Source organism: Colius striatus, chromosome 2, assembly GCF_028858725.1.
Source record: "Colius striatus isolate bColStr4 chromosome 2, bColStr4.1.hap1, whole genome shotgun sequence".
NCBI classification, from domain to species: domain Eukaryota; kingdom Metazoa; phylum Chordata; class Aves; order Coliiformes; family Coliidae; genus Colius; species Colius striatus.
The window spans coordinates 88,798,777-88,820,471 of NC_084760.1; the positions used below are offsets into that span (position 1 = coordinate 88,798,777).

A 21,695-nucleotide genomic window follows, 5' to 3' on the forward strand; every position below is an offset into this window, starting at 1 on the left:
AATATGTGGATTAAAAATAATTTTGGAAATTTTTTTTCAGGTAAATGAACTGACTGAAAGTTGTAGTCAGCTACAAGTCCAACTAAATGACACTGAATAGAGGATTTCCAAATTGCAAGAATTTGCTATGGAAAGAAACAAACTTGCTGAATACAACTTATTCAAGAAGATTCAGAAAAGAACGGAGTTAGTTACTTCTTGTGTAGTATTTGTGTGTTCAAGGGCACATGCTCAAATACTGTAAATGTATGGACAATATCAGAGATTTTGGTTTCAAATTTCCCAAAATGTAATATTCTTTTCTGAGACAGAATGATTAGTTAATAGTTTTTCCCTCATCCTTCTTCGGCAACTATGTCTTATTGGCACAAAGGCCACATAAATATCTAGAAATTTTTCCATGCTAAGAAATTGCCTCTACTACAGGTAGTCAATCATCAGACTGAGGATGTTAAAAAAATGAAACATTTCTCCAGTTTGTTTTAAAACTAAACCACTTTCAGTGTTTTAGTAGCATTAAAGTACTTTCAGAACATAGCCAAGGAAAAAACAGTTTTAGAGTCCTTATTTTTAATTTGTTCATGTTTCATTCTTAGAAGCCGTTTTACCTTCAAGATGACTGGGGATCTTATTTGTGAATGGTATTATGTGTTTAAACCATCTTCTGACCTACCAACATTATTTACAAAGTTTTATAACTAGGGACTTATTTCTGTTGTGGTGTTGAGGAGTCTGAGTGGGAAGCGAAAAGAAATTTCTGCAACTTTTAGAAATCCTGTATGGAAATGCAGGCCAGCTGTCCAAAAGTACAGTTATAAAAGTCAAGAAAAATGAACATGCTTAGAAAGTTTTGTCACTTTAAAAAGAGTTATGAAATTTACCCTTAACCTCTCAAGTCACTCTGAGAGGGGAAAAAAGTGTTTGGAGAGGTTCTTTGATTTTGGCAGTGCTGCTTGATTTAACAGTGTCAGCAGACTTGCATTCAATGTACCTCTCAGATCATAATGTTGCTTTTTAGAAAACTCTTCTTCATCACCTCCTATCCATCCTTCCTGATGTTCTGTTCTTTGATTGCAGTGTGTTTAGCAACTGGTAAATACTTTTTTCTTACCAATTTGGTTGTTTTTGGAAAGTCAAAGACATTTCAAGTATAAAGTCAAATAGTTTAACATGTCAACTGTTTCTCCACTGATAAAATTCTAAATACCAAAGAATGTGCTATTGCTGTTTACAGATTCTTCCGCATCTAACTATGTTGGAAAAAAATGAACTGACTAAGAGTTTAGAGATAGTCCAGAAAGAACTACAAGAAAAAGAAAATGAAATATCAGAATACAAGAGACTACTTCAAGCAGAGAAACAACATCAGCATGCTCTGACAGAAGCAAGTTGAAAGGTAAACCAGAGAGTGAGAAGAATAGTGGTGTGAGTTTTTAATTAAATTCTATGTATTTTACAAAATTCTGCTGATCCAATTCAAAAGAAATTGTCTTTGATTAACAGTACTTTCAAGCTCAATATATACTTACCTCGTAACTCAGTAAGTGTTAAATTAACTTCTTTTTTTTCTTTCCATATAGCAAGCAGTGAAAGGTGAATTTACCTCAGAACTCAAAAAGTGTTGAGTGTATATATAATTCATCTGGGACTATACATTTGTGCTATGGTTTAACCCCAGCCAACAGCTAAGGAGATAGTCACTCATCCCCTGCCACCAGTGGAATGAGGAGGAGAATCAGGGAAAGAATTCAAAATTGTGAGCTGAGATATGAACAGTTTAATACTTAAAAATAACAAGAAAAATAATTATAATATTAGTAGTAAAAAGGACTATAACAAAAAGAGAGAGAAATAAAACCAATGGGAAAAAAAACCCCAAAACCCAAGTGATGCCTAATGCAATCTCTTACTACGTGCTGACCAATACCCGAGTAGCGATCTGCCCCTCCCTACTATCTTCCCTCAGTTTATATACTGGGCATGGTGTCCTATGGTATGGAATAGCCCTTGGGCTAGTTTGTGTTAGCTGTCCTAGTTTCTTGTGACCACCACCTCTGGCCACTTGATGGCAGGGCAGGTTGAGAAGCAGAAGAGACCTTGATGCTGTGTCAGCCCTGCTCAGCAATAAACAAAACATTCCTGTTTTTCAGCACAAATCCAAATCATAGCCCTGCACGAGCTATTGGGAAGAAAATTAATGCTATTTTAGTAAGCAGGACAATTTGAAAAAGGAAAAGCAACATTATGTTTTAGTCCAGGAAATGATTGTTTTGGCAGGAATAGGGAAGAAATATTAAGGTGAATTGGTTGGAAATTCATCTGTCAGCCATGTATATGTAAACAGTCATCATCTTTTTTGCAGAAATATCTGTCTATGAATATGTACTTGAGGCAAAAAAACAATTATTTTGTAATAATTTTAATTTTTGTGAGTAGAAAGTAAATTTAAGAGCAAGCTGTAATAAAATGTAAGGGCTTTCTAATGGCAGACAACTTAGAGGGAAGATTCTGGTATTCAAAATATACACTTGAGGCAAGTTACGCTGTCTGTTTTAAACTCCTCAAAATGTACCAAGCAAATTTGCTGTGAAGTTCCTATGGGCTGTGATATGCTCTGAAGTACCTCGTTAAAATGCAACTCAATGTCCTTTTTTTTTTTCATCATAGTAATTAGGCGAATTTTCTTTCCCTAGAATGAAGCAGAAATTGAGACCTATCAAAATAAGATGAATTTGCTGGAGCATTTTATCCCCTCACAAAAACTGCAAATAGAGCATTTGAAGCCAAATAAAGAAGAATTAAATAATTCCCTTAAAGAAGCTAACCCAGCCTTAGGGGAACACCTAAAAACTATGATAAGAAAAAAAATATGTAAGCATTGCCAGTTGTAAGGCACTATGTAGTAAAATAAATGTAGAATTTGGAACCAGTGTTCCAAAGCTTTTGTTTGACTTTGATACAGCCTTTGTTTCATGAATGAGGATATACAGCTCAGAGAAAACATTGTTACTATTGATCTACTTTAGGAAAATTCTTTTAGGTATGCCGTGACTGATGCCACCTAGAATTGGTTTATGTGATACTAAACATAGCAGTCTATTGTCTACGCCAAACATTGCAGCTGTGCTTAGAATACACTCAAAAAGTCTTTGCAGTGCCTCTGTTCTGTGTTTGTGGGTTACATTGATGATAAGAGACCATGTTCTCTCTTTAGCACTTATCTTGATGCATTGCTCTGGATTCTTGAGAGTTTATCCATGTAATTATATACAGAATTCTCATTAAAATTATTCTGTAGTGTAATTCTCTAAATGACGGAACTGTTCTCGACGATAGAATATAAGCACCACAGTGATGAACAACTGTGAACAACTGATGGCTGGGAACAGTTCTAGATGTGCTTGGTTTGACTTCTAGTAGCACAGGTGAAGTTTAACTGTCCAGATAAGTGAATTTCTGCATTAATTTCCCCTTTTTTTCCTCTTGAAAAAACATAGTAAATTCAATTTTCTTACAAGTGGACACTGAATTGCAATACATTTATCTTGCTTAACAGTTCTTCATTCCATAGGGCCTTCCACTGTGGTGTTAATTTGTTTAATATCAGCAGTCCTATGACATAGTACTATAGGATATGTGCCAGTGACAGGAGACAGTACCCATGGTAGTGTAAATGTAGCACACAAAGCTTCCAGCCATGCTCACTGTGTGTGGTATTCGTATCAGTACTGGTTGGCACCAGACCAGATGAGCAGGCAGAAGGGTGGGAAGGAATGATCTGCTACTGCTCAGAACAGTATTTTTGAGGTAGAATTTAGAGTGTAAAGCAGGCCTTGCTTATCTTGCCTCTGTGGCAATAAGATACGTTAGGGAAGAAAAGAAGAATAAAGGAGAATCAGAGTAGGAGAGAGCACTTGAAACTTTAGAGTGTTAATTTTAAATCTGTTACCTGGAAGGCAGCAGTTTCCTTATGCCACACCAATTATGTGGTAACAGGTGGAAAAAAGACTGCTGCTTCAGAGTTTATGCAACTCTCTCATCAGTAGGATGCTATTCTTGACATCAGTAATCTGAACATTGATAATTTGATGGTATATCCGAAGAGACTAAGTTTCACTTACTGGTATTTGAATTCTTATCTTTCTGCTGAGTCAATCACTTGTATGTACCCACTGAGTAAGAGGACCTTCATGTTTCCTGCAGTGAAAGAGCTGCTATTAATGCCCAAACAAGTATACATTACAACCATGCTCTACAGCTAATACTGCATAACACTTGAGCTTCCATTTGACGTTGCGGTGTTTAAATAGAAGAATTATATTTCTGATGTGATAACTACACCATTTATTTTGTAGGCTGATAATATTAACATTGTAGTTCAACAGAAGAAGGAAAATGAATTGCAGCTATGGATGGAACCCTGGAAGCAGATGGGATAGGAAACGGAAATGTTGCAGGAACAACTATCTGAAAGTGATGAACTATTAAAGAAGAAAAATGTAACTGTCAAAGAAAGAAGGTAACTGAATCTATATTCAGTCTTAATGCTTTCTCAACAGTGCATTAGTCTGTAAAACTTTCTTTTTCCTTAAAATGTACATTTTCATATGCAGTTCTAAGGCAGAGCATGATTCTTAACTAGTATAGAAGAGTACAACTGTAAATGTGTCAAACATTTGCAACATTAAAGTATCAGAGGCAACTCTGGGTTATAAATATTTTTTTAATATTAAATTTTTGTGGTTAAAAGTGACTTAAAGAAGGTGAGCTTTTCTTAATAACTAAAGTTGTATACAAGCTCTTTTATCATTTTCCAGCAAGCTTTCCCCTCTGATTCTCATGCTTTGTTCTTGATATTTTGTCTCATCTTATGAGATGCACTGTATTGTAAAATTGCTGAATTCAGATAACTCATTAACAGTGAATGATCAGTCTCTCAAAGAGATGAAGTCAGATGAAGATACTGTTGAAGATGAAGATAAGCTTTCAAGTAGAAGGCAGAGAGATGAAGACAACAGGAAAGATGATGGAGAACCAAGATAATCAGTGCCAGAGACTTCAACAAAAAGACCTAGGAAGAATAATATCTGTCAAAATCTGCTGGATCAGGAGAACATAGACTGGATTCCAAAAGAAGTAAACACATTTATAGAGTTTTAGAAAGCCAAACATTCTCTGATCCTACCAGGTGGGGTTTTTTTTCTCTTCTCTTTTGCTGAATTAGTTTTTACTCTGGATGAGCAGTGACTGTTCAAACATTTTTTTTTGGTGACAATGATGGAAGCTGAAAGCAGCCAATGAGAGATGTGCCAGTTAGTGCCAAGTTAGTGTTTGTGGAGCTGCGGTGTTAGACCAGCATAATATGTTTGTATTAGTTTAATAGCTACCATTCTACCAGGAGTTAAATGGGCTTAGCAGTCACAAGGTTGTAATTCCTCATGATGTATGTATTAGGGGCCAAGCATATGATATGTAACAGCAACAGTGTTTTGCTGACAGAAGATTTGCTCTAGTCATTTAAAAGCGTTATTTGAACCATTCACTGAAATTTACAGGGCTTATGTGGAGTTAATCTAATCTTAAAAGCCACAAGATTGGAGCAATGGAGTACTGCGCTGTGATGAAGTCATGTTTTCTCCCTCTATAGCCCCACAGTTCCTTCAGCATTACTCCTTACGAGGTCAAGAGGCAGTTGGTTAATAGCTATGCCCTGCTGACTTGGTGAGGGCTGCAGGGGGGCTCTGAAGAATGAGATCAGGGCTGCACCATGCCAGACATGATCAGATCCAGCTGGCTTCTAAGGACTGAACCATATGCCAAAATGGAACCAGAGGTGTTTTTCATGTCTCTGTGAAAACATAAGAAAGGAGTTGAAGGAAAAGGTGTTTTCCCCAAATATTTGCTTATTTGTGTGCTTTTATTTCTTTTGATAGCAAAATCAGTAATTAAAAGTGTGTTCATTGGCAATACATTAAAGGATTAAAATTCCCTGACTCTAAACTGTCTTGCCCCCAGCAGTAATATATTACTATCTTCATAAGAGTTCAGTTTCGTTCTTCTATGAATGCAATAAAATCAGGTAGCCTGATATTCCATACAAGGTTTCACTGTAGCAGAAAATGAGATAATTGCACAAATTAGGGTTTGAAAAACATAGTCATACACCTACCTATTAAGCATGCCTTGATAATAAATGCAATTGCAATCATTACAAGACAAGCCATAGAGATGACGAGTCACCTCAACTTCAGTGATCACTCCCAGGAGTGAAGATTTTAAGTTTTCATGTTATCTGCATTTAATTTTTTTACCAGCATTATCATTTTTTTTTTTTCCTACAAGCATTATTATTATTTTTCTGGAAATATACCTGTTCTGAGGATATATGTGCTAGTTAATGTTTCACAATCTGTGACATTGTAGTTCTCTGCAGAGAAGAAGATGAAAAACCAAGAATATAAAGAATATCACATGTTTTCAGACTGAAATTACTCTCCAGATAATAACACACCTGTAAAGAAGAAGACCAAAAACTTGTTTGAAATACTTTGCTATATAATTTCAGTTGGATTTCTACTGTTTACTGATCTACTGGTACTACAGTTTCCAGGGCTTGCATATGAATTTTGAAATACACAAGATCTGTTTGGCAATCTTTTTGATCTATTTTCTTCAATAGAACAAATTATTTATTGTAAGCAGCTATTTTTATCCTCATTGTGACAAAAAGAGAAGATCCTTTTGGGAAAGTGTAACTTTTTTAGCTATTGTTAATAGAAGTGCTGTATTTTTCAGGGTTTGCTGATATCTCCCCTAGAAGGCTTAACCCTACCATTTCATGGAGAACAACCCCAAGTTAGAGAACCAGCACCCATCTGGCTTCCCCAAATGAGAAATTCCTTTTGCCTGTGCAAGATGTACAAGACCACAGACCAGATAATCTTGGTGAGCACTCCTGTTTGACACCTGGTGGCAGCAAACCACAACAGGTAACTTTAATAATATCTTCACTATCTTGCCACATAACTTGAAGGACATACCATCATTCTTTATGTTTCTCAGCAATACAGTGAATAAAAGATCATAAATATTGAATCACACATGACGGAGGTCTTGACCATGCTAGAAATCTGCAAATTGTTCCTGTGATGTAACTTGTGACTTCTTAGGGAAATCCACTGAGAAATGTAAATTAAATCCCGGTATATTTTCAATTTCTCATAGTGGATAGTAAAGAGCAGATATTCCTTACACTGTGATTTCTTAGTTTTCGGAAAAAGTGAACAGCAAAAGATGTAACCTCTGTGAGTCTGAATTGAGGCTTAAAGTTTTCTGCTAACAACTTCTCTTGGAATTCCAGATTCACAATGCTATCAAAAAACCACAGATATTTGAGAGGCTGTTAAACACGTAAATGGAGAACATTTAGACAGTAAAGAAACTATACTTTAATGTTACTAGAGTTTGTTACCAGAACAAATACTACAGACTTAGGTTTTGAAAGACAATTTTTATTAAAAAAAGTGTAGTAACTGAAGTTTACATTAACTTTGCAAATGTTTTCAGTAATATGACACACACACTGCTGAATGTTTCAAGTACATCAGAATAAGGTGTTCTTTCTAAGTGCTGATGGAAATGCTTTGCAGATTATAGAAAAATGTTTCAGCTTTAGGACAGAAATAAACCATTTTTGTCTGAAATCTCCAAAGTTTTTAACCGTGCTATCTCAAACTGAGCAATAAGAGAATGGTTATTATATAACCCTTCTTTACCTTAGGGCCACATAGAAATAAAATACATTCAAATGTAATAGAATATGCCAAAAAATTTTCCAGGTTACACAAAAGCATTCTCTTGGCAATCAGTGAAGTCTGCTGCACAGCCAAAAGTGAAGGTATAAAGTGAGAGTACAACTTTTGTTTTGTTTTTTTTTTTAAATGTAGTTATTTTATGTTAGCACATAAAGTGTGTTGGCAAGATACCAAAAGTAAGGAGAGGCAACAGTTGCACAGTGTTGTGGATGTCTAGGTTTTGAGGCCAGAAAGCACCACTGGGAAGACAGGTAGGATCAGAGCCATACTTTGTTTTGAGCTATAGCAGTAAGACATCTGTATTTTGAAGTGAGAGTGAGTCCACTGAGTCCGTTTGTTGTTTCAAGGGTTAATTACCCTACTTGCCAAAATCTGGTGCTTCACACAGACATTACCTGGAGGTCTGAGTTTTATTACTGTTTCATTAAGTGATGCCAAGAAATTTTATTTACACCCATTTATGTATGTTTTCTTGTAACTGTAGAAACAAATGGAGGATGTTGCTGCTTGTGTGTTCAGCAGTGCAAACAAGAAAGGAAGCCTTAGCAGCAGAAAGTTGCATAGTAAATACCTGCCAGCATGGTGGAAGCTTGTTGTAGGCTTTGGCTGACCATAGTCAAGGTTCCAGCAAATAACAAGTAATAAATTGTTTTTTTATTTTAACTTGGACAGGCAATTCCCAAACAATCCTCCTCTTTGCCTAAACCTGTATTGTCTAGGTCTAAGAACAGGCTCTCTTTACCTTTAACTATATAGGAGAAATGAAGATTTCAGTGTTGTTGTGGTTTTTTTTCCGGCCAAGTGTAAATACTCAGAAGTTGTAAGTTACAGGAATTTGTGCCCTTCTTTTTTGGACACTGCTGGATATATGTCTTTGTTTTATTTCAAGACTACATAAATCTGGGATTTTCTGAAGGAATTCCTCATAATATAATTTCATTGTTTGTTGAAATCATAAAAATGTGTTGTTTCATGCTTTATATTAATACAGTACTGTGTCTTACTTTAAAAGTGAAATAAGTGGGTACTTCTATGTCCTTGTTTCAGACATCTAGTTTCAAACTGTTGCACATTTATCAAGGTGTTTAAAATGTGCCCTGTCATTTTCATATGCAAATTTATCTACTTTCCATGTGAATTTAATGTAGTATTTGAATTGAGCGCTTTGACTGCACATCAGTTAAAATGTGAAAGCAGTGCTTTCTGTCCAGATATCAGCAAAAAAAAGTGATGATGACGTTTTCTGTTTGCAGAAAAATGAAACACAGATCTTAGTACACAATATCTGGTACCTTAAAGAGATTAACAGCATTGGCTGTTCTAGGTTTAGCTTTTTTCTGCTCCGAGCAAATAGCTTGCCAACTAATCTGATGATTAACAATATATGGGTTCTGCAGATCTTATTCTTGAATATTTGCTGATATAATAGTCACTCAAACTTGTGGAGTCATAGAATCATAGAATGGTAGGGGTTGGAAGGGACCTTTACAGATCATCTAGTCCAACCCCCATGCAGAAGCAGGTTCACCTAGATCAGGTTGAGTGATAATGAAGAAATAGGTGTAATTAATCTTCCATAGAAATTACTGTAAATAGTTGTTTGCAAATCTGTTAAAAAATTAAACCATGGAAAAAGTGGACTACATGTTGCCATGTAGTTCATTGTTGCCATTTTATCTGTGTACCTAAGGTTGTTTTACAAATGGAAGCTGAACTCACCTAGGTATCTCTAAAAATCTTACATTCCAGGAAAAAAAATGCAAACACTGTTGGATGTCTTAAAACAGAGCAGTTACTTCATTTTTAAGTGTTAAACCAAATATAAACCCAGATATAAGATGCATTCAATGTACAGGTCCAGTGTGCTGTCTCTGTTTTCTCTGAAACTAAGCATCTGCCTCTCCATCTCTTTGTACTTCCCAGTAGGCGGTGGATATCAACAATATGAAAAATAAAATTCATCCAGTTCATGACAGTGCACTTGAATTTAGGATAATTCACTATAAGTAAGCTCACCACAACAATCTTGTACTTGTGAATTTCAAACATGTAATTGGGCTTGTCCAGTAGTGCACAGCAAGGGTGCAGAGAAAAGGGTGACATCAGCTAAATCAATCATTATCCAACTGAAGCAAAATTACTTTCCAATAATCCATACTGCTTATGCTTGCCTACCCAGGCTAGGTATTAGGAAAATCAAGCTCCTGTACATGAGCAGTAGTGCCCTAAGGTTCCCAAACTGCACAGCAGAGAGGTATTTTTACTTTATTATTCTGTCAGAAAGATGTTTCTCCATTCAACAAAAGTGCATGATAATGTTTGTTACTCCTTGAAAAAGATTACATAAAGTAAAAGACAATACTTTCATTCCAAGTTGAACTTCAAAGTATAACAAGTGCTTATCTAAAGCTACAAAGGTAAGATTGTATTCAAAGTTGTTTACAGAGTTTTTCTCTATTTACATATCATCCATACACAGTGTTATTCTGCCTTGCTTACAGCATTAGCATTACAGCCTATTAGAACGCAGTTTATGAGAGAAATCATCTCATCAGTCTAACTAAAAAATCTTCAAAGAAATCCAATATTTGTTTAAAATCAAACAGAATAAGACAAACCAAAGTATCCCATATAGTTAAACTGAAGAGAAACTTTATATGCAAGCTATCCCATGCTAACTATCTCTATTGTCATGGGTTTGTGTGGAGCCGCTTTTGCTTGGTAACAGGGGGAGGGGGCTGCAGTGCTGGTTCCAGTAATCAGTTCTCAAAATATCCCCTGGCTCTGAGGTGGACCCATCTCCAGCCCATGTGGGCCAATCTGGTGCCTCTGCCATCACCATTTAAGAAGGGAAATCTGAGCTGGAAGAGGAGGTGGAGGGGTAGTACAAGATGGAGGCAATCATGGGGACCCCACAGTCAGTGGAAGAAGGAAGGAGGAGCACTGGATTGGAGACCCCTCTGCAACCTATGGTGAGAAGGCAGGCTGTACCCCTGAAACCCGTGGAAGGCAATGACAAGACTGAGAGTCACCAGCAGCTCTGGGTACGTGCACCTGGATGGGCAGGAGACTGTGTGAGGAGGCGGCCACGGTGCAGGCTGTGCTGGAGAGCCTGCAGGCCCCAGAGACCCATACAGGAGGTGGAGAGGAGCTGCAGCCCTCAAGATGAATCCATATCAGAGCGGCCTGTGCTGGGCTGCCCAGCCTGTGAGGGACCCTGCACTGGAACAGGGAGGCCCAGATGGGAAGAAGCCCATCTGCCTTGAAGCGAGACAAGCAGGGAGACATCATAGAATGGTAGCATTGGAAGGGACCTCCAGAGATCATCTAGTCCAATCCTCCTGCAGAAGCGAGTTCACCTAGATCAGGTCGCATAGGAATATGTCCAGACGGGTCTTGGAGACCTCCAAGGAAGGAGACTCCACAACCCCTCTGGGCAGCCTGTGCCAGGGCTCCCTCACCTGAACAGTGAAATAGTTTTTTCGTATATTTAAGTGGAACTTTTTGTGTTCCAGCTTCATCAGGAAAGGACTGACTGAAACCTCCATTCCCCATCCCCCAAGCCATTGGGGGAAAGGAGGTAAAGACACAGAGATCAGTGCTCTGAGCCTGGGAAGAGAGGAGGGACGGGGAGAAAGTGGTCTTAAAGGGCTGGTTGTGCTCTTAATCATTGTACCACTCTATGTTGTTTACTCTTTGTTATGGTCTTTTTTTTGTTTTCATGTTTTTGGTTGGTGGTGGATTAAATTAATGTTTGTTTTTCTTCCCCAAATTGGGCAGTCTGGTCTATTTTGCCTGGGATCATAAGTGGCAATTGAGCCCTCCCCGTCCTTACAGGGTTCCAGAGGCCTGTGGGCTTTACAGCTGATACCACAAAATATACCTGTGGTTGGGGTTAGATCAGTAGACCCTGTGGCTTTTTTGTAAACATGTCTAGTTGTTTGTTAACTCAAGTATTAGGTAATTAAAAAAGTCCTTGTGGCACTGTGCCTAGAGGCATTTTCCACAGAGACGGAAAGAGGCCCATCTTAAAGGATGCATTTTGATTGCCTCATCTTCTGTCAGTATACCAAAAAAGCTGCTTATAAAAGTTAAATTATTTCAGATAAGCTTTTGTATCTTCAAATTCTTTAGGGATCATGTGTGGAATTGTAGCAATTTAAAAAAAAATAACAAACTCTCTTGAGGGCGTGAAAATGCAGTGGTAGTGGAGAATTGGAAAAAAAAAAACACCATGAAAATTAGTGTGTTTTATTTACCCCAATCATTATTTTTCTATTTTAATCTGATGCCTTGAAAAGTGTCCCACTTGGAGAACAGTGTGGAAAAAATATCTATCTTTAGAAGGCTGTCTAATCAAATTTAAACAACTATGTTGTAACGAGGTAAGTAAATATAATCACTAAAAGACAGGATTAAGGCTTTAGCAGTTACATATTTTCCTCCTTGGCCATGTTTGTATTTTATAAGCCTTTAGACTTTGGTGTGAAATGTTTGTATTCTGAAAGATTACAATGCCTCCTATTTTTCAGGAACTAGTATGTACCGTGGTACTAGCTAATCAGCTTTTTGGTATATAAGCTGACTTTCAAGAGATATTAAATTACTTGGATTAATACTTAAATCACTTGAAAATGGGACTTGATATTCTACATCTCTTGCAAACTGATGAGACTTCAGGTCCCAATTTATGTAGGCTTTTGGAAGCTGTACTGAAAACTTAATGTCCCATCTATCTGTAAATCAAGTGTGCAGTAGGAAAAATGCAAAATGCCTCATCAGAATTCCTAGGAAGAGGATTGCATAGGACATGTTTTGTTGGTGTCAGCTACCACTAACAAATGAAGGGACACTTGCATCTGGCTTTCTCTTCTGATTGGGAAAGTTCCTATAAACACGTTGTAAGCATGTTGATGTGGTTGTTGCCACAGTGGTACCATGCTATGTCACAGGAAGACACATTAGCTGGATCTCTTCTCCATTTTCTTGTTTGCCCAAGGTTTACATTGCATTTGGTGTAAAATCGAGTTTGTTGTCCTAACTAATTCTGAATGCTCTCTGAAATGGCCAAAGTTCTAAGTTAAAAGCATGTTGCAGAAACGCTGCTGTCCTCTTGCCATGTGCCCTTACAGCTGATGGAAGGATCCGGTTCGTTGGTGATATTCAGCTCTTCCTTCAGGCTTTGGACTATTCTTTTCCTTTTAACCTAGCAATGAAAACATAAAAGGAGATTTGTTTGGTTTCTGTTCTTGCAGGATTATTATTAAGGGACAATGTTTCAAATGATCTCTCGTATGTCAGAATTTAAAATGACTTCTCGGGTCAGATCATGCCCTGGCTTCTGGATCCCACTCATCTGCAGAGATGATCAGGAGTTCCCCAAGCCTTGAGTGCAGGAACAGCACAGCAGTGGCAGGCCTGAGGCAGTCCTGCACTTCCCATGCCATAGCCACAGTCCTATCAGCAAACATTTGCATAGAGTTTGTACAAAAAAAATTCATCCTTAGTAGGAGAAATGCCCTTATATTGAACATGGGCCTGTGTGCCTTTCTCAAGCATCAGCTTCCAGAAGATGCTCTGTATTGCATTTCAGTTCCACTCTTGGGTACAGTGCTGCCATAGCTAATGTTTGTTTGCTTTCAGAGCAAGAGTCTGCCAGATGGGTGGGAGGGAAGGATGAAGCTGACAGAAGAATCACATTCACCCTACCCAGCTTACTGATTCTGTTCATGTGACCTACATTTGATACAAATTAATATACTTTAACTAGACAAAGAAAAATATCAAGTGGAGCTGTGGGGAATCCAAATCTATCTAGTCTCAGGCATGCATATTGGACAATAATTCTAGAGTGCCCTAAAACCTTGAAGGTGATGACAGAGAAAAGTGGAACACACATCTAACAGGGATTTTCTTTGTACCATACATTACAAATGAGAAACATAGCTGAACATCAGTGCTCTGTACAGTAGGGAAAGTTGCATCACTCCACGGCCCAGGTGCCACCTCTCTGGTGAGAATGTTCCAAATTTGTCCCAGAACTGGGTTCAGTTGCCTGATCCTTGTTCCTAGTGTTTGAGATTTCAGCTGCCTAATCCCTCAATATTGACTCCACCTCCCTCTGCTTTTGCTACCTTATCTTAAATAGCCACAAATTACAAAGGGCTCCCAGTAATTTTCTGCAGAAAACAGTAATTGAAAACAGTTGTAGGAACTTTTTCAAGATGTTAACACCTGAATACATGGTGGAATACTGTGAAAGCAAATTGCAATGGCAGCATTCAAAAGCAATGTTGTGGATTTGCTTAAAATATGGACTAGTATGTCCACAGTTCCAGTGATAGGAGATAGGTATATCTTCTCTGTCATATATATATGCATGCATGCATATTCTCTGACACACTTACAGAAACATCCAAGCACTTATTTAAGTATAGAGTTCAGAAACTATGGAATTTATTAAAAAACAGGAAGCAGCTACAAAATAGCTAAATCTACTTAGCTTTTAGCATTGTTTTATTTGTCCTCTTGGAAGCTTTTAACACAGCAGACAAATCATGATCTCTATTGACAATTCAGCTGTTGAAATGCTTAGGTGAATGCACTGATGATTGATAGGTGCACAGAAAAATCAGCAGCTTTCTGTGCTTTTCTTTACTGTGACTGTGCTTCATAAATTAAACGGATGAAAGCTTAGCGAGAATCTGCTCTCGGTAGTGGCTGGTGTTTCAGGGTTCCTTTATTTAGAAGACTTCTTGTACACCACATGAAATAAAGTGATTTGTGCAAGAAGATTGCCTTTTTCATGAATTCTCTGTATCCACATCATATTACGGATTTTATTTATTTATTTTCAGAGACAAAACAGGGAAGCAGGAAATCATTATTTGTGTTTGGGGACTGCTTCCGTTATATAGAGAAAGGGAGAAAAGGAAATATTCTGTATTCCTTTGACCCCACCCCCCCCGTGCAGGAAAATAATCTGATTTCAGGGCTACTGTTGATATTTAAAGATATGTGTGTCTGTAGTCATTGTCTGGCACCGAGTGACTGAAGATTTTAGTTCTTCTGAGGAGCACAATTTAGATCCTTTTTAATTAACTTATACTCAGACCATGGAGACTAAAAGTAGTAATGGAGATGGGTGATACTTCATCCTTTTGGAGTTTCTTTTTTCTTGTCACCTCCTTGTGAGCAATTACAGAGGGAATTTGTGATTCCTAGATCTCCTACTCGCTTAGCTGCTTGTTTAAGTTGGTTAGCTGCAATTTTACCTCACTTTTTATGTAAGTATTTTGTGTCTATCTCCTAATACCATCTTCAGATGAACAAATCTGCTGAGAGAGGCTGTTATACATTGAAGAATTGGTTCATACCAAAGAACCTAAATATCAATCTATCATTAATGGTACATCCTCTTACATGGTGTTATCAGTATGAATGGAAAGGATACTTAATGACTGGTTTGTTGAGGCTTTGACACAGCAGCACGCTGTCTGTGTTGTGAGCATCATTTTAATGTGCTACAATGACATGAAAAAAAAAAGGAGGGTTAGTGAATCAACTGCAAGAAATAATATATGTTCTTGCAGAGCTTCTGACATGCAGGTAAGTTCGTGGGTAGAGTTCACGTGGGTAGTGTTTACCTACAGCGTAGAACTAAAAGATGCAAGAAACCCAATAAAGTCTTGTCTTTGCTCTAGAGCTGATGTTCTGAAAAAACACACAGTGAACCAAATCTATCATAGGACTGGTGCTGGAATAGCCATGTTTACATACCCTGTGAACTGGTAAAGGGTTGTACTGTACTCTGATGAGCTCTAACAAAGGAGAGCAAGCACTCATGAAGATTTCTTCCCTACTTGTTTCCTATCTCATATGTCTTTACCAGCAGAGGCAAGTGTGGGATTTTACAGTCATTTTAAAGATAAGTCTCTTGGTTTCAGCCACCACAGTTGCTATTTCTGCATTGCTGCCTAGGGTGCATTGTAAAAATGTTGATGGGAATGTAAGCGATTGCTGGCTTGCTGCAGCAGGCAGGAGGATTCCACAAATTCACAATGTCCCTGTGGTACGCTGGAGATACTTCTATAAATTCAGTAATGCAGCTATGATTATTCTTCTCCTTGCCTCTCAATTAACCAGTACGGCACATATTGTTCCCTGTCAAATATCTTATTTTGTCAGATGCCAGAGAGCAGTGTTGTTCTCTTCTCAAATTGCTGGTTTGATTTCTGGCAGTACTTGATTGCTTTAAAATGTGCTTTCTGCATCCATTTTCCTCAATACTTAATTAACTGGAGAAAAAGATTGAAATGAGGTTTCAGTTAAGTAGGTGTTTCACTTTTGTCCCTGCAATCTCATTCATTTACTTTCTCTAGTTCACTCAAGTAGTCTCAGAGATTCTATCTTTCATTTGGAAGAAATTTTTCAGTCAAATTACTGCTCTTATTGCTGAAACCCCCTGGAAAATGCATCTTATGTTGGAAAGAAGCACAGAGGCAAGGCTGCAGAAGAGATGGTGAAAAGCAGTCCAGTAACAAACCAAAACTGCAAGATGCATAGATAAGCAAAAGACAGCTGGTCATTTGAGACGACTGTTAATTGGCCGTGGCAGAAGGCCCTGTGCCTGAAAGAGTGCTGTAGTAACCATATGAGAGCTGGGTTAGGTAGGAGTCACAACACACTTCAAGAACATTGTTGTAATTCTGCAGTTAAGAACTTAGTTTTAACATTCCAAATACAGTTTTCATTTACTCTGAGTACCAAACAATTGTTAGAAGCAAGCACTGCTTTACTTGATTACAGCTATTACAGCACGAGCAATGCCTGACCAACATCTGGGGTACTTCTGTGCCTGTACTGGGATGTCTTTAGGCATCTACAGTGCAAGTAACTGCTTGAACGCACTCATCTCTCACCTTTATCCTCCTTCTCTCAGTGTGACCTCTTCCGTCAGAAGTGCCTGTGGGATGATAAGAGCCTGCAAGCAGTAAGCTTCCGTGGAGCAGAGCTCCACAAAATACGTTGCCTAAAGTAGCAGCAAATTTAAATGTTCCTTGTAAGAATAATGTGGAAGGCTGCTACGAAATCATAGTCTAGGACTCCTTATAGCCTAAAGTTATGCTTACCATGTTCAGTTTCCTCAGAGGTAAGACACTAGCCTGAAGTTCCAGAATACATTTGAGTAAAACAGGCTTTTTGCCCTTTTCTTTTTTGGTATGTTTTTCTGTGCCTCCATATTTTTATCTATTTCAGCCTCACAAAGAGCCAAGAGCCAAAACTATTTGAGCTAATACATCAGTGATCCAGCATAATCATAACAGGAGAAGGGAAAATGGTGATGACATGTACAGTCTGCAGTATATATTCTAGCTAGTTAGTAAGCAGTCAAAAAGTTCACCTATCTTGAAAAACACAAGAGAAGATTGTGAACAACAGATGATTTCAGAATGCACTGAGAGCACCCAACCAGTGTGTTTCACTCAAGTCTGAGAAAATTATTAATATTACAGTAAGAATGAATCAAATGGAAAATGGATTATAGGTTAATCAGTTAGGATTACTACACCATCCCAATGGAATCTTGCATTATTAAGAGATGATAATCATGATGGTCTGTCTTTGTTCTGTGGAAGAAGACCTATGCGTACTCATGACACATAATGAAGTCTAGAAGCTTGTCATGTAGAAAGTGAGAAAGGATAGGCAGATTCCAAGGAACTTACTGGGAAAACCTTAAAACCGTAGTTCAATTTGAAGGTCTTTGTGATGGGAATTTGATCCTAAGCACTGCAACAGAAAATTAGTCGTTTTTCTTGAGATGTGCTAAGGACAATGGATAATCTGCTCTCCATCAGCTGGAAACAATGTCCAGTGCTTCAAAATGAACCACTTTTGTAGCTCAGCATACTAGTGTTAAAAATATGGAGCAATCTAAATTCCTTATGATAGAAATCCAGTGGATTTCTCTGTGCACATGCTTTATCGAACTGGCAGATGAGCTTTGCAGTCTTCAACGTCAAGGGATTTCTTTTTCTTTTGGGAAGTTTATGGCCTTTCTAGACATTAAGAAATGACCAAGAACAGTGAAAATAGCAACTTTAAGATCTCTTTCATGGCTCTGAGGTGGTTCTTATAATAATTTCTGAACTAATCTGATATTAAAACCTATCCACAAGGCTGCCCTTTGTAAATATCATAAGGTGATTTCATATCTTTGTTCTGTTTTACTGGGTTGACTGCTAAAGTGAACCTTTGACAAGAGGGAAAAATTCAGTACAGCAGCCAAGGCTACAGAAGGCTGAGGACTGTGAGAGCTCATGGCCAGGCCCGCACAATGCTGAGCCAGCAGATGTGATCCTGTGTTTTAACTATGTGAATGTCAACTTTTCCTCTCTTTTCCTCTCTGGATCTCATTTTGAAGCTTGCTGACATATAATTAAAGCATGGTCTGGGTTAGGCTTGGTTTCAGTGGGTAAAGCAACCAAAGCTGTCATCTATGCAGGGGTGAAGACTCTGTTGTAGATGTGTCCTGTGTTTGTGAGATGGACCATCTTTATGTGATACTTATATGTTTAGATTTTCCAGTTGCCTCTGTGTATGGAAACCCTGGTTTCCACAGGCAGATGCCTCTCTACGTGAATAAGTTGGTATTTGCCACTGCACATGCATGGTTGAATGTGGTTATGAAATCGGAAGAACTGGAGTAACATTTCAGTATTCTCAACTATGCAGTATATACTGCCAGACTAGGCAGTGAAACGAGTATGTTCAGCTGAAACTTCAGAAGAAAATGAAATTAAACTCTTCCCATTAGAATTTCTAACAACATTAGCCATGCCACTTTGCCAAAATAAAAGATTCTTACTTTAAGTCTCATGCAGAAGAAAACTTGTTTCACAGCACATTTCTTCTGCCTGTGATAGGGCCTCTGGGTCAGCACTGGTTTTGGAACAAAGTTTCCACATACCAATCACTGACATTTTCTGTTGTGAGAAGAATAAACTTGAATCCTGTGCTCATCTCAAAGCAGTCATTTTCATTTTTACTGGTTTACTTTTAAAACTTTCCCATGTGCAGTATCTAATTATGGTACATTACAAAAATCTGTATTTAACCATGCACAGTGCTGAAAGGGACTGTTGGAGAATTGCTTATTCACTTTGATGGTTTAGCAGTGGGCTTGGCAGTGTGAGGTTAGTGGCTGAACTCGATGATCTTAAAGGTATTTCCCAACTGTAATGATTCTGTGATTTTATGATTAGGCCAGTAATTATTGCATTAGCATCCTAAACCACATTCATCTGCAGATAGATCTCCTCCTAAAGCAATCCCATGGGATGTGATGGGTGAAGTAGAAAGGACACAGCACTTGAAGAAAGAAAGGGCAAAGAACAGGTAGGGAATAGTGTCAGCGATTAAGCAGATGTTGCTTTCTCCCATGTCTGCCTGAGTGTGACTCAGGGTAGTGCTGGAATGTGGTATATGAAAAAGGACTTTTTCCTCATAAATATAAAAATAAACCTTTCCACTGTTGGTTATGAAAGACCCTATGATGCTTCCTGCCAGGTTTTATCACTGAGGCTATACTGACATTGTAATCAAAGCAAATAATTTTATTTGGTTAAGTAAGATAGCCTTTCAGCTTCCACACCACTGTGGTGTTCAGCTGCTTGTACTACCCTGTGCTTCTGTCCTGAAACACTTGGTAACATTGCTGGATGCCATATATCAGCCGTCTTTCCCCGCTGCCTCACCTGAGGTAAATCTTTTGGTGTCTTTACATTACTTTATATTTGAGAATGAACCTCTTCATATCCTCCTAAAAGCAAAGGCACGAAAGAAATGTAAGATTTTACTTTGTCTATTCAGGAGCTTTTGACTTTATATGATAAAATTCCGGGAAATAATTTGCTCCCTGGAAGGCAGGCACTGGATCTCACATGCCTGCATGTGCTGTGGTAGTTTCCCATCAATTTCCTGAAATGATGCACTTACAGACCCATTTCCATGACTATTTTAAACCCAAGAGTGCCCTTTTTTCCACTCTCATGGATTCTAAGAGCTACTCCATTCCCTATACCTCTTAGCAAGAACCAGCCTTTTTATCTTTTTAAAGAAGTATTTTTCATGGAATTTATGGCTTCTTGAATCATATCTGAGTATGGATCATGTTTTGAGAGCTCTGTTCTGCAGGCGAAATATCATCCTTGACTTGGTATAAAGCTGCCTGATGCTGGATTTGTGCAAGTGGCTAGATAAACTTTTACAAGCTTTTCTGAATGGAGACCATTTCATTACTACAGCAAATGGGGAACCTGTTATTTTTTCTGTGAAAATTTGTTAGAAAAATTTTCCAATTTCTTAATAAACATGCTAGAGAAAAAAAAATTACAGCTCCAAACCTTAAAGGAATGCTTACACCTACAGGGCTGAGTAGGTGAAAAGAGTCCTCAGCTGAAGGTCTCTCAATAGAACACAGAAATCCAGGCTGTAGAGACAGTAAAACAGTATGAAGAGCAAAAATAAATGTTGGTGGAAGGAGTGGCCCATGTTCTCTCCTGGTCATACTATTTGAAATTGCATGTTTTAAAGCAAAGGAAATTGCTTCTCGGACATTCCATGATGAAACAAACTGAAAGTTGCCTTGGGCTGCAGTCCAGTGAAAGAACTGCCTTCAGTGCCTCACTTTTACACCAATAATGGTGCCACGAAGGCACCTAGAGGATAACACCAAAGGTGAAGGTCTTAGACATTTTAAAAGAGTCTTGTCTTTGAGGCACTTTCCTTCTCTCCTCCATATATGTGCTTTCTACATTCTTTCTTCACTCTCTCCTTACCTTGCTATGCATTACCAGCTTTTGTTGTTGTTGTTTCCCTAACAGAATTAGCCAATTAATTGCTTTCTTTTTCCCCTCAGCCGCTACATAACATCCCATTCAGTGTGTGACCCTCTCCCTGGAAGGGCAATGGTGCTACTCTCTTTCCCAAAGCTGGAGAAGATGTTACAGGTACTATAGCTGTGAATTTCCTGGTGAGTGGGGGGATTCAGGGCCGAACACAGACAGTCGGTCAGGCAATGCAGTTGGATGGGTTTAAACATCCTTGTAACACATGAACTGGCAGTAGATCAGAGTAGAGGTTGTTTTAGGAAACAGTTCTCGGACACTATACTGGACTAAGAGCATGCCAGCAGGAACTTGGGAGAGAGGTGTTGGATTTGGATAGCCAACACACAGAAGAGCAGAGCCCAGAGAAGGAAGTACCCAAATAACAAGTGGGCAGGCATCCAGCATGGGTAAAAAAACACTGCAAAGACCTTGATAAACTTTTCCATCTTCCTATTTTGTCTGTATGGTCCAGAAAACAGTGAGAGCAAATAAAAAGAGTTTAGTCTGAAGACAAAAAGTAAAAGAAAAAAATATGGTTTTGTAGGACAAAAAGTCCCCTCACTATGGAATTCCTTTCCATCCCACTGGCCAATTCTCTTTTAAAAGTCTCAAAGCAATTCAGCTTCTATTACTTCTCTTGTGGGAACTGTGCCTGCTCTAAAAAAGGCCACTTCCCACAAGCTTCTCCTGCTGTAGGTTATGCTTACACTTCTTATTTAACCTTTCCAAAGAATGTTTCTTTCTCCCATGCAAGCCATGTCCTTATAACATACAGAGAGAGTTTTGTGAGGATTTTTTTCCCCCCTTTCATTGTTGCATGACTAAACATGCAAATGTGTGATTTACAAAAATCCATTAAATGTGTTCTTGACTAATTAATTTTATTTCTCTTTTCTGAAGTCGTCAGTCAGTGTTTTTGGAGAGGAAAATACCAGGCGTAAGGTCTATTCAGGTGCAGAACAATACGTTGCTAGACAACAAACATTGC

General features: G+C 38.2%; 1 protein-coding gene across 1 annotated transcript in view; it reads left to right on the forward strand.

Annotated features, from left to right (window-relative positions):
- CENPF (centromere protein F) overlaps positions 1–8,424 on the forward strand; it is a 36,187-nt gene extending 27,763 nt beyond the window's left edge. The window contains 9 exon segments of the mRNA XM_061989634.1: positions 41–149; positions 152–186; positions 1,235–1,396; positions 2,694–2,853; positions 4,354–4,519; positions 4,751–4,763; positions 4,876–5,136; positions 6,765–6,989; positions 8,299–8,424. Coding sequence (XP_061845618.1) covers positions 41–149; positions 152–186; positions 1,235–1,396; positions 2,694–2,853; positions 4,354–4,519; positions 4,751–4,763; positions 4,876–5,136; positions 6,765–6,989; positions 8,299–8,424 — 1,257 coding nt within the window.
- The last annotated feature ends 13,271 nt before the right edge of the window (positions 8,425–21,695 follow it).